This window comes from Trachurus japonicus, chromosome 4, assembly GCF_045865225.1.
Source record: "Trachurus japonicus isolate A0001 chromosome 4, Traja_1.0".
Taxonomy (NCBI): domain Eukaryota; kingdom Metazoa; phylum Chordata; class Actinopteri; order Carangiformes; family Carangidae; genus Trachurus; species Trachurus japonicus.
The window spans coordinates 35,651,287-35,664,169 of NC_140910.1; the positions used below are offsets into that span (position 1 = coordinate 35,651,287).

General features: G+C 44.1%; 1 protein-coding gene across 1 annotated transcript in view; it reads left to right on the plus strand.

The window, feature by feature from the left end:
• Nucleotides 1–12,883, plus strand: part of nfia (nuclear factor I/A) — a 238,716-nt gene that overhangs the window by 195,666 nt on the left and 30,167 nt on the right. The window contains exon 5 of the mRNA XM_085773197.1: nt 9,571–9,688. Within this exon, the coding sequence (XP_085629323.1) occupies nt 9,571–9,688 (118 nt within the window). The remainder of the gene's footprint in view (nt 1–9,570; nt 9,689–12,883) is intronic.

Sequence of the window (12,883 nt, forward strand, 5' to 3'; positions counted from 1 at the left end):
TAGCTCTGTAGCTCTGTATCTCTGTGGCTTTGTATCTCTGTAGCTTTGTATCTCTGCAGCCCCGTAGCTCTGTATCTCTGTAGCTCTGTAGCTTCGTATCTCTGTAGCTTTGTATCTCTGTAGCTTTGTATCTCTGCAGCCCTGTAGCTCTGCGTTCATTGCAAAGGGCAGAAACTCTACATTTCCTGTTTCCTCCCTCTTTAATATTTTAGCTGCGAGGAAAATAAAATATGTGTCTGTGGTGGCACAGAGCTGCTCACACACACACACACACACACACACACACACACACACACACACACACACACACACACACACTATGTAGGTAGAGTATATATATTCATGTACACACACACACACACACACACACACGGACGGACACAAATGTATTCACAGATGCACACACCCTTTCTCTGCTCGGTGTGTGTGTGTGTGTGTGTGTGTGTGTGTGTATTGTGTTGGTCAGCAGATTTGCAGCGATGCGGCTCTGGAAGAATCACTTATAGATTAGAGTGCAGGAGAGTCCACTGTGTGTGTGTGTGTGTGTGTGTGTGTGTGTGTGTGTGTGTGTGTGTGAGACCAGATAGCCGTTCCAGGTTGTAAGTTAAAAGCTAATGTACCTGAAGGGTGAATGAGTGTATGTGTGTGTGTGTGTGTGTGTGTGTGTGTGTGTGTGTGTGTGTGTGTGTGTGTGTGTGTGTGCGTGTGTCTGTGTGTGTTTTCCACAGGTTGTGTGTGCGACAATTAATCAATTAAATGTTTTAGAGAGCAGTGAAAACCATCTTTTATACTTTATACATCTATTGAGACGAGTTATTTCTATTAGAACCACAGAGACAGATGAGTGTGTGTGTGTGTGTGTGTGTGTGTGTGTGTGTGTGTGTGTGTGTGTGTGTGTGTTTGGAGATATTTGGCCTGAATCGACCAAAACAACTAATCGATTGTCAAAATAACTCACAATTAGTTTCCTATCAATCAACTCAGCAGTGAACTCATCATGGCAGTAGATTTAGTTTTCAGTCTGGTTTCTTCACTCAGACACAAAGAGAAAGTAAAGTTATTAAAGGGATAGTTCACCCAAAATTCAAATTGCACTCATCATCTACTCCGCCCTCATGTGGACTAAGGGCTGGACGGACCAGGAAGAGGAGCTTCGAGAAGCTTCCGCTACAAAACAAGCTTGAAATATAGACTTATTTAATTTTTTTCGGAACAATTTCTCATGTCGGGGCTTCAATACAAGATGGACATTACATACGAGCAGCATGGAGGTATCTGGATGTTTTTTGGTGTGTCGTTTTGTTAAGAAGACAGTTGGTATCCATTTGCAACCGTCATATGGACATGCACTGCTACGCCGAGACCCCCTGTAACTCAGAGAAGCCACGGAGGACTCTGAAACTTCTCCCAGCCCTTAGTCCACATGAGGGGGAGGGTTAACTGATATTGACTGATTGAACACACTACTAATTTTGACTACACTGCAAAAATTCAAAATCTTACCAAGAATATTTGTCTTATTTCTAGTCAAAATAGACTCATCACATAAAAAGCAGCTTGTTTTTAGACACTTTTTACTTCTTTCAAGCAGATTTTCACTTGAAATAAGTAGAAAAATCTGATAGTGGAGCAAGTTTTTCTTTCTTATTACAAACACAAAAAACTTGCTTTCACTGGCAGATTTTTCTACTTATTTCAAGTGAAAATTAGTTTGAAACAAGTGAAAATTATCTAAAAACAAGTTCATTTTTAGGTGATGAGTCTTATTTTAAGTGGAAAGAGATTAGTTTGGACTAGAAACAAGACAAATATTCTTGGAGAGATTTAGAGTTTTTGTAGTGTAGAGTCAGACTAGTTGTGAGTCTGTTGCTCTTCATCCTCTTCGTCCTCGTGTGTCAATTACACACATGATGCAACTACACAACTACACCTGTTCTACTCATGCATGTGTGTGTTTGTATGTTTGTGTGTGTTTGTATGTATGTTTGTGTGTGTGTGTGTGTGTGTGTGTGTTTGTGCAAGAACGATCTTATTTAAGAGAGTGAATGCACACACACACACACACACGTACATAGGGGTCTGCAGGGGTGACTGGAGCCTATAGCTTTACCAGAAGATGAGAAGTGGTCGGGGGGGGGGGGGGGGGTATTGAACAGAGCGCACACACACACACACACACACACACACACACAGCAACACACACACACACACAGCGGGTGACCTTGGCGTTGTGCAGCCATTACACAATTCACTGGCAGGCCAATCGAATCTCTCTCTGTCGATCAATATCCTATTAAAGCAGCACACAAAGAGAGAGAGAGGAGGGGGGGAGGAGGGGGGAGATGGGGAGAGAGAGAGATGGAGAGAGAGAGAAAGAGAGAGAGAGGATAGAGAGAAAGGGGGAGAGGGGGGAGAGAAGAGGGGGGGTGTGTAGGTTAGTGTAGGAGTTTTGTATCAGATGTAATTGGTCAGTTCAGTATATTAGTGCAGACTGGATTCTGACTTCTCCTCCTCAATCATCCCTCCTTCCTCTCTCTCTCTCTCTTCCTGTCATCCTCTCATCCTCTCTTTTTCTCTCATATTCCCTCCACCTCTCTCTCTCTCTCTCTCTAACTTCATCTTCTGTCGTTTTTTTTTCCACATTTGATCCGTAAACCTTCTGCAGCAGCTTTCTCTAAAAGAAAACTACAAAACTCTCAGACTCTGAATCAAACATAACGCTCCACTTCTCTTCTTCCTGGTTGTTACACAACTTTACCCAAATGCATTGTGGGATAAAAACAAATCTCATGATACCTTAAATAAGACTTATCATATTTTTTTTTTAAAAAGCAGCTTGTTTTTAGACACTTTTTACTTCTTTCAAACAGATTTTCACTTGAAATAAGTAGAAAAATCTGATAGTGGAGCAAGTTTTTCTTTCTTATTACAAACACAAAAAACTTGCTTTCACTGGCAGATTTTTCTACTTATTTCAAGTGAAAATTAGTTTGAAACAAGTGAAAATGATCTGAAAACAAGATCATTTTTAGGTAATGAGTCTTATTTTAAGTGGAAAGAGATTAGTTTTGACTAGAAATGAGACATTTTGACAAGAAACAAAGACAAATATTCTGGAAAGATTTTGAGTTTTTACAGTGTATCCACTGAAACGCTGGAGGGGGGGGCTCATAATTTGAAAAGAACCCAGGGAGTGATGAGTTTGTCTTTTAAAAGACAAACAAGAGTGAATCAAAACCATCAAAATGTGGCTTCTTATTAAAATATGACCAGTTTCCCATTAAAAAAACAAGTGAAAATGATCTAAAAACAAGTTAATTTTTAGGTGATGAGTCTTATTTTAAGTGGAAAGAGATTAGTTTTGACTAGAAATGAGACATTTTGACAAGAAATAAGACAAATATTCTTGGAAAGATTTAGAGTTTTTGCAGTGTTTGAACCAAATAATCGATTTTCCGTGAATAGATAACAGGAGAAGTTACAGAATGTCCCTTTAAACGAGCCCAATAATCAATAATCAGCAGCTGTAAAGAGTTCAGATGAACCAGCTCCATGTTTATTAATGACACATGTGGAGAAAACAACTGCAGCTCTGAGACACTTTGATGTCTATAGACACTTGTAACAAGCTACACACACACACACACACACACACACACACACACACACACACACACACACACACACACACACACACACACACACACACACACACACACACACACACACACACACTGTAGAGAAGAGAGATTTGTGTCAGTGCCAAGGTGTGTGTGTTGCCCCTGGCACTGCAGTCACGCATCGCTGTGTGTCTCTGTGTGTGTGTGTGTGTGTGTGTGTGTGTGTGTGTGTGTGTGTGTGTGTGTGTGTGTGTGTGTGTGTGTGTGTGTGTGTCAGGAGAGCTGATATTAGACGTAAGGATTTTGGGGGATTAAGTCGAGATGATGGCATAACACTCCCACTGCACACACACACACACACACTTACAGACACACACACACACACACACACACACACACACACACACACACACACACACACAGATAAGAAGGCAGATGACCCACTTGGCACCTTCTAGTACCAACACACACACACAGACACACACAGCGATGCCGGGATGAAAAGATGAATAAAGCTGGAGGCCTCATCCATCCCTCCTTCCTCCTGCCCCCGTCGCCCCTGGCAACACACACACACACACACACACACACACACACACCTGGGGATGTGCCAACACCATATGGGCAGCGCAGCACAAATGGCACAAAGACGTGTGTGTGTGGTAATTTTAATAATAATCACAACAATAATAATGATGATGATGATAATAAATCTGAGCAGAAAAATTAAATAAAACATTAAAATAAAACATTAAAAGCTGCAGCAGAAAACAGAGATAAAACTATCAAACAAACACAGTTATTGTTATTATTATATTATTTGTAATGAATGGTTGCTTCTTCTTCTTAAAGATTCACACAGTTTTAAAGGTAAAGTTCAATTCAATTCAGTTTTTATTTGTCATTTTCATGAGAAACCGTTTGTTTAACGTCAAGCCGTTCTCTCTGTCATGTTGTAGCTATAAAAACAAAGAAAGAAGGGAGACATGTTTAAAACAAGACAATCATTCTAAAATTCTAAAAAGACAGCAAAAGTTTTGTTAAGTAAAATAAATAATTAAGAATAGATAAAATTACATTAAAAATAAAGTGAGCCGGTTGCAGTTAGTTAAAAAGTGCAGGTGCATGTGTGTGTGTAGGACAGTTAGTCAGTGCATCGTCCCATGGTGTTAAAAGTTAAAACATGTGTCAACAATACGTTTTTTAATTAATGTTCAGAGAAAATAATCACAAAAGCAACAATAAAACAGAACAAAATGAAAACCAACAGCCTACAACAGACTAAATACGCAGCAGTAGCTACTCAGTTGTTGGTGGTTGAGATACAAGGGCAGAAAATGACTCAGTGAGTTCCTCCTCTCTGAGAAAACTATAGAAGATCTGCACAAACTGTCATAGATGAGATATTTACCCTTTAATGTAGAAGTGAGTTTTTCAGTCCTGGTCACGTCAGACACTTTTAAATAATATACAAACATCCAGAGACGTTGAATTTAATAATATAAAAATACCTGTATACATGCAAATATATGCACGGCACATTCCTCTTTCTCTTCTTCATATATATATATATTAATTGCCATTGCACTATTTTTTTTATTTTTTATTTACTACCAACCTTTTTGGTTTTAAATATCCTTCTCTTCATCTTTTATTTTCTTGTATTTTTATGTATGTTATGCAAATGATCATAGGTAGGCCTATATAAGAATTTCACTGTAATTACTTGTAATTATATGTCAATTGACCCTTTGTCAAGGCCCCGCCCCCCACGGTTACTGTTGCTAGGTTGGACAAACAATGGTCACGGAAGGGTTAACTCCCATTGGAAACCATTGAAAATTAGGCAGATTTAAATTGCTTGTAAAGAAAATTTTAATTAACTTATACATCAGAAAAATAGTGTCCGTGATAGAGGACAGACGTGGCTAAAGAGCGATTGAACGGGCATTACCTGACTTTTCCGAAAAATGGGGAAAATCATTGTTTTGGTCACTAGCTAGTAGCTAACGACGCTAGCTAACGTTAGCTACAAGCTAATCTCCGCCGATCTCCCGTTTCTCCTCGTAAAACTTCACAAAGTTCAAAAGACATTAGTAGCGGTAATGTTACGTTTGCTAGAAAACTTTGAAGGTATTAGATCTTCTCTGTTTATGAACACGACCAGAGAGTGGACTGGAGGATGAATGAGCTTCAATAGCACTTCAGTACAGCCAGGGAAAACAGGCTCACTTCTCATGAGGACTGCACACAACAACAAACAAACAAAACTTTGCAGTTAACCCCTGACCTATGCCTACAGCTCCCCCCAGTGGACCACCCCCAAACCCTATTATTAAGCTCAACTAAATACATAACAGAAGGTTAAAGTAATATGTTATACAGTACACATAGGCTAAGTATGTTTATTGATGTCTTGTGTTTAGGGAATGGGATAAAAATGACTCCAATACGTTCCAGATATTGTGAGTCGCTATTGCAGGAACCCCAGGCACATTTTAACTATATTGTAAAATTATAAAGTAGTTTTTGCCGAAAAACTTGCTGTCTACCTATCTGGTTTCATAGGGTTTCATTCCAGGGTTGTCCAACCTTAGAACGTTGCGCAACACGTGACATGGGGAGCTCTGATTGGTGGATCAGCAGACCAATCAGAAGGCCAACAAAGGGTCAATTAACGCTGGGGTTGGAGCGGACTAACCTCTGGTGTCTTCAGCCTGTAACATGCAAAAAGAACTCACAGCTTTCAGTTCAGTTCAGTTTTATTATTATTAAGTCCCACAGGAAACTCATTTGCAGCCGATAAAAGACAAAACTGATTAGTGATTAACAGGGACAATACCACAGAGACCGTTTGGTGCAAATCAACAGTTTTACACCTGAGACTCAGTTTAGAGACGTAAAGAAACTCTGTTCTACTGTCACGGACACGCTGAAGCTCATCTACCATCTACTGTGTGTGTGTGTGTGTGTGTGTGTGTGTGTGTGTGTGTGTGTGTGTGTGTGTGTGTCTCAGACTGCAGGGCAGAGAGAGAGAGAGAGTGAGAGTAGTGATAGAGCGATAGAGCTGCTCACGGTGCTGAGCTCAGCAGAAAACTACTGTCAGTCCTCCTCTCCTCCTCCTCCTCCTCCTCCTCCTCCTTTCATCCCATCACGCCATCATGCTCTCTGTCAATAAAGCGATGAAGAGGAGGAGGAGGAGGAGGAGGAGGAGGAGGAGGAGAGGAGGAGGCGCGGGGTAGACGGATGTCCAGGTTGAAGCAGATTGCTGCCTTTGTTCAGCAGGATTTTAACATCGAAGCATTTGACAACAAAGACGTCGGTGAACTGCCCCCTCCTTCTCCTCCTCCTCTCCTCCTCCTCTTCCTGCCCCCCCAGGGAGGAGGAACTGCCCCCCCCCCAGCAGAGGAAGAGAGAGAGAGAGGTGGAGGAGTGGAGGAGGGTAGATGGCAGAAGATGGACAGATCAGAGAGAGAAGGAGAAAGAGAGAGAAAGAGAATAGAGTACAACTTGTTTCTCTTGTAGAAGCTGCTGTCGTTCACTCTGTTACATTACAACCTCTCCTCTCCTCTTTCCTTCCATCCATCTCTCCTCTCCTCTTTCCTTCCATCCTTTTCTCCTCTCCTCTCCTCTTTCCTTCCATCCTTTCCTCCTCTCCTCTCCTTCTCTCTCCTCTCATCTCCTCTCCTCTTTCCTTCCATCCTTTTCTCCTCTCCTCTCCTCTTTCCTTCCATCCTTTCCTCCTCTCCTCTCCTCTTTCCTTCCATCCTTTCCTCCTCTCCTCTCCTCTTTCCTTCCATCCTTTCCTCCTCTCCTCTCTCCTCCTCTCCTCTCCTCTTTCCTTCCATCCTTTCCTCCTCTCCTCTCTCCTCCTCTCCTCTCCTCTTTCCTTTTCTCCTCTCTCCTCCTCTCCTCTCCTCTTTCCTTCCAACCTTTCCTCCTCTCCTCTCCTCTTTCCTTCCATCCTTTCCTCTTCTCCTCTCCTCTTTCCTTCCATCCTTTCCTCTTCTCCTCTCCTCTTTCCTTCCATCCTTTCCTCCTCTCCTCTCTCCTCCTCTCCTCTTTCCTTCCATCCTTTCCTCCTCTCCTCTCTCCTCCTCTCCTCTCCTCTTTCCTTCCATCCTTTCCTCCTCTCCTCTCCTCTTTCCTTCCATCCTTTCCTCCTCTCCTCTCTCCTCCTCTCCTCTCCTCTTTCCTTCCATCCTTTCCTCCTCTCCTCTCTCCTCCTCTCCTCTCCTCCTCCCCTCTCCTCTCCTCTTTCCTTCCATCCTTTCCTCCTCTCCTCTCTCCTCCTCTCCTCTCCTCTTTCCTCCTTTCCTCCTCTCCTCTTTCCTCCTCTCCTCTCCTCTTTCCTCCTTTCCTCCTCTCCTCTTTCCTCCTCTCCTCTCCTCTTTCCTCCTTTCCTCCTCTCCTCTCCTCTCTCCTCCTCTCCTCTTTCCTCCCATCCTTTCCTCCTCTCCCCTCCTCTCCTTTCCTCCTCTCCTCTCTCCTCCTCTCCTCTCTCCTCCTCTCCTCTCCTCTTTCCTTCCATCCTTTCCTCCTCTCCTCTCTCCTCCTCTCCTCTCTCCTCCTCTCCTCTCCTCTCCTCTTTCCTTCCATCCTTTCCTCCTCTCCTCTCTCCTCCTCTCCTCTTTCCTCCTCTCCTCTCCTCTTTCCTCCTTTCCTCCTCTCCTCTTTCCTCCTCTCCTCTCCTCTTTCCTCCTTTCCTCCTCTCCTCTTTCCTTCCATCCTTTCCTCCTCTCCTCTCCTCTCCCCTCCTCTTTCCTTCCACCCTTTTCTCCTCCTCCTCTCCTCTCCTCTCCTCTTTCCTCCCACCCTTTCCTCCTCTCCTCTTTCCTTCCATCCTTTTCTCCTCTCCTCTCCTCTCCTCTCCTCTCCTCTTTCCTTCCATCCTTTCCTCCTCTCCTCTTTCCTTCCATCCTTTCCTCCTCTCCTCTTTCCTTCCACCCTTTCCTCCTCTCCTCTTTCCTTCCATCCTTTCCTCCTCTCCTCTTTCCTTCCATCCTTTTCTCCTCTCCTCTTTCCTCCCACCCTTTCCTCCTCTCCTCTCCTCTCCTCTTTCCTTCCAACCTTTCCTCCTCTCCTCTTTCCTTCCATCCTTTTCTCCTCTCCTCTCCTCTCTCCTCCTCTCCTCTTTCCTCCTCTCCTCTTTCCTCCCACCCTTTCCTCCTCTCCTCTTTCCTTCCACCCTTTTCTCCTTTCCTCTCCTCTCCTCTCCTCTTTCCTTCCATCCTTTTCTCCTTTCCTCTCCTCTCCTCTTTCCTTCCATCCTTCTCTCCTCTCCTCCCCTCTTTCCTCCCACCCTTTCCTCCGATCCTTTTCTCCTTTCCTCTCCTCTCCTCTTTCCTTCCATCCTTTTCTCCTCTCCTCTTTCCTTCCACCCTTTTCTCCTTTCCTCTCCTCTCCTCTCCTCTTTCCTTCCATCCTTCTCTCCTCTCCTCCCCTCTTTCCTCCCACCCTTTCCTCCGATCCTTTTCTCCTTTCCTCTCCTCTCCTCTTTCCTTCCATCCTTTTCTCCTCTCCTCTTTCCTTCCACCCTTTTCTCCTTTCCTCTCCTCTCCTCTCCTCTTTCCTTCCAACCTTTCCTCTCCTCCTCTCCTCTCCTCTTTCCTCCCACCCTTTCCTCCTCTCCTCTCCTCTCTTCTTTCCTTCCAACCTTTCCTCTCCTCCTCTCCTCTCCTCTTTCCTCCCACCCTTTCCTCCTCTTCTCTCCTCTCTTCTTTCCTTCCAACCTTTCCTCTCCTCTCCTCCTCTCCTCTCCTCTCCTTTATAGAGAATAGAGTACAACTTGTTTCTCTTGTAGAAGCTGATGTAGTTCACTCCGTTACGTTACGTTACAGCCCATTACAACCCCCCCCCCCTACATGATGTGTATGATGAGTAACCATAGTAACCACAGTAACCATAGTAACCATAGTAACATGTCTCTGTCTTTGTTTCTGTGTGTTAGCGCCCATCGCCGCCGGCACCGGTCCTAACTTCTCATTGGCCGATCTGGACAGCTCCTCCTACTACAGCATGAGTCCTGGAGCCATGAGGAGACCGCTGCCCAGCACCTCGTCTTCTAGGTAGGTACACACACACACCGCTGCCCAGCACCTCGTCTTCCAGGTACACACACACACACACCGCTGCCCAGCACCTCGTCTTCTAGGTAGGTACACACACACACACCGCTGCCCAGCACCTCGTCTTCTAGGTAGGTACACACACACACACCGCTGCCCAGCACCTCGTCTTCTAGGTAGGTACACACACACACACCGCTGCCCAGCACCTCGTCTTCTAGGTAGGTACACACACACACCGCTGCCCAGCACCTCGTCTTCTAGGTAGGTACACACACACACCGCTGCCCAGCACCTCGTCTTCTAGGTAGGTACACACACACACACACACCGCTGCCCAGCACCTCGTCTTCTAGGTACACACACACACACACACACACACACCGCTGCCCAGCACCTCGTCTTCTAGGTAGGTACACACTCACATACACACACCGCTGCCCAGCACCTCGTCTTCTAGGTATGCATCTGACCAGTCTACTACTATGTGTACTGTATCCCACAATGCACTGCGCCCCTGACGTCTAACCGTAACCAAAGACGGTAGTGAAGTATCTTTGCCGTGTACCGTAACTATGTTATATAGTTTAATAAAATAAAGGTGGTAAACCTCTAAAAACCTGCGGGTAAGTTAATCAGCGATGGTTTTCTCCCCCGGGATGAGGACGGAGGTTGGCCGGCCGAGCAGCTCTGCAGACCGGCTGCTGTCTCTGTGATGTCCCGGTCGCTGCAGAGCTTCACTTCTCTGAAAAACATCGGACCAAACTTCTAACCAGCCGTCGTTTGGATCAACTGGCCGTATATTTGGGATCTAAACAGTTACTTTCTCACATGAAAACATATTAAAACTTAATAAAGTTACATAATAACAGCACTAGAGCGGGAAATAAAACAGCTTTTAGCCTGTTTTACAGCTACCGCTACCGGTTGCTGGGAAATGCATTCTGGGAAACTACTGTTACTGCGGTGTGAACGGTGTCGGTCTGCTGAAGTAGCAGAGTGAATCCTACATTCAGTATGTAGTATACAGTAGGCTACATACTAATGTGGTATGTACACTGCAAAAACTCAAAATCTCACCAAGAATATTTGTCTTATTTCTAGTCAAAATTTCATTTCTAGGCAAAACAAATCTCATTCTACTAAAAATAAGACTCATCACATTAAAAGCAGCTTGTTTTTAGACACTTTTTACTTCTTTCAAGTCTATTTTCACTTGAAATAATTAGAAAAATCTGATAGTGGAGCAAGTTTTTCTTTCTTATTACAAACACAAACAACTTGCTTTCACTGGCAGATTTTTCTACTTATTTCAAGTGAAAATTAGTTTGAAACAAGTGAAAATGATCTAAAAACAAGTTAATTTTTTAGGTGATGAGTCTTATTTTAAGTGGAAAGAGATTAGTTTTGACGAGAAATTAGACATTTTGACAAGAAATAAGACAAATACTCTTAGAAAGATGTAGAGTTTTTGTAGTGTAGTGTCTGTCCCACAGATCGGTGGTCCAAAGTGTGCGACTCACTCTACACTACAGCTGCAGCGTAGACAAACTACTTCCTGTTTACAACCGGTTCACACGCGCTCAGTGACGGGGACTCGAACCTGCGACACACAAACTACTGTACAGGAGCATGAATGTGAACAACAATAAACACTACACACACAGACACACACACACACACAGCTACACACACACACACACACACACATGCTTGCAGGCTTTGCCCTGACCTCCCGTGTTGAATCGATGCGGTCGCAAGAGTCGTCTGTCTGTCTGCTGAGATACCTGCCCTGCAGCGCACACACACATAGACACACACTACACACACACACACACACAGACACACACACACACACACACACACACACACACACACACACACACACACACTGAGCCACTGACTCAGATTAGCTGAGTGTGTGTGTTCTCTGTCTTTTTACACTCCCTCCCTCTCTCTCTCTGACTCCACACACCTCTCCAGAGACCTCCCACACACACACACACACACACACACACACACACACACACACACACACACACACACGCACACACACACGTACACACACACACACACACACAGCTGCAGGGCAGTGAAGCCGATCCATATGGAAATCTTTGAGTCTTTACTAATGTCAAAGACCCTTCATTCATACATACACATCTCACTGTACTGGGGGGTCACACACACACACACACACACACACACAAACGCACAAACACACACACACACACACAAACAAACACACACACACACACACAAACACACAAACACACACACACACGTCTTAACCTCCTGTTTACCAGATGGTGAATGGGAGGAAGTTTTACATGTGAGGGCAGAGTGTGTGTGTGATTGATTCCTTAGAGCAGCTTCGTCTTTATCTACAGGACCTTTCATGCAGGCCTTCAAAATAAAAGTCTGAGAGAAAGACAACCTCACACACAACAAACAAACAAACCCCTACAAAATAAAAGTCTGAGAGAAAGACGGTAACGGTAATTTCTTGATGTAAATGTGGTGGTTTGTGTCCGTAGGCTCCAGAGCCCCGAGGCAGCGCTGCTCTTCTGTCCACTACACACAGGAAGCTTCACTTTACATTCAGACTAACTAATGCTACTGATACAGCTGTTAGATTTCATCACTGAGACCAACATTTATCTCCTAGAAATACTTTAACCAGCCGGTGGTAAACCTCTAAAAACCTGCGGGGAAGTTAATTAGCGATGGTTTTCTCCCCCGGGATGACGACGGAGGTTGGCCGGCCGAGCAGCTCAGCAGAGTGACTACTGTCTCAAACTTCTAAACAGCCGTCGTTTGGATCAACTGGCCGTATATTTGGGATCTAAACAGTTACTTTCTCACATGAAAACATATTAAAACTTAATAAAGTTACATAATAACAGCGCTAGAGCGGGAAATAAAATTAGCTTTTCACCTGTTTTACAGCTACTGCTGCCGGTTGCTGTGAAATGCATTCTGGGAAACTTGAACACTGTTACTGCGGGACCAGAAGAGACCAGTTCTCCATTGACCCCCATGTTAAAATAGACTTTACAGCCTAAAACACACATTTACAGCCAATTAAAACATATAAATGAGTGGTGTTCATTAAAACAGATAAATAAACAGGAAACGACTGAAAGAGGAAATTAAATGTAAGACTGAAATGATTTTTAATTGTTCTCACCGGCC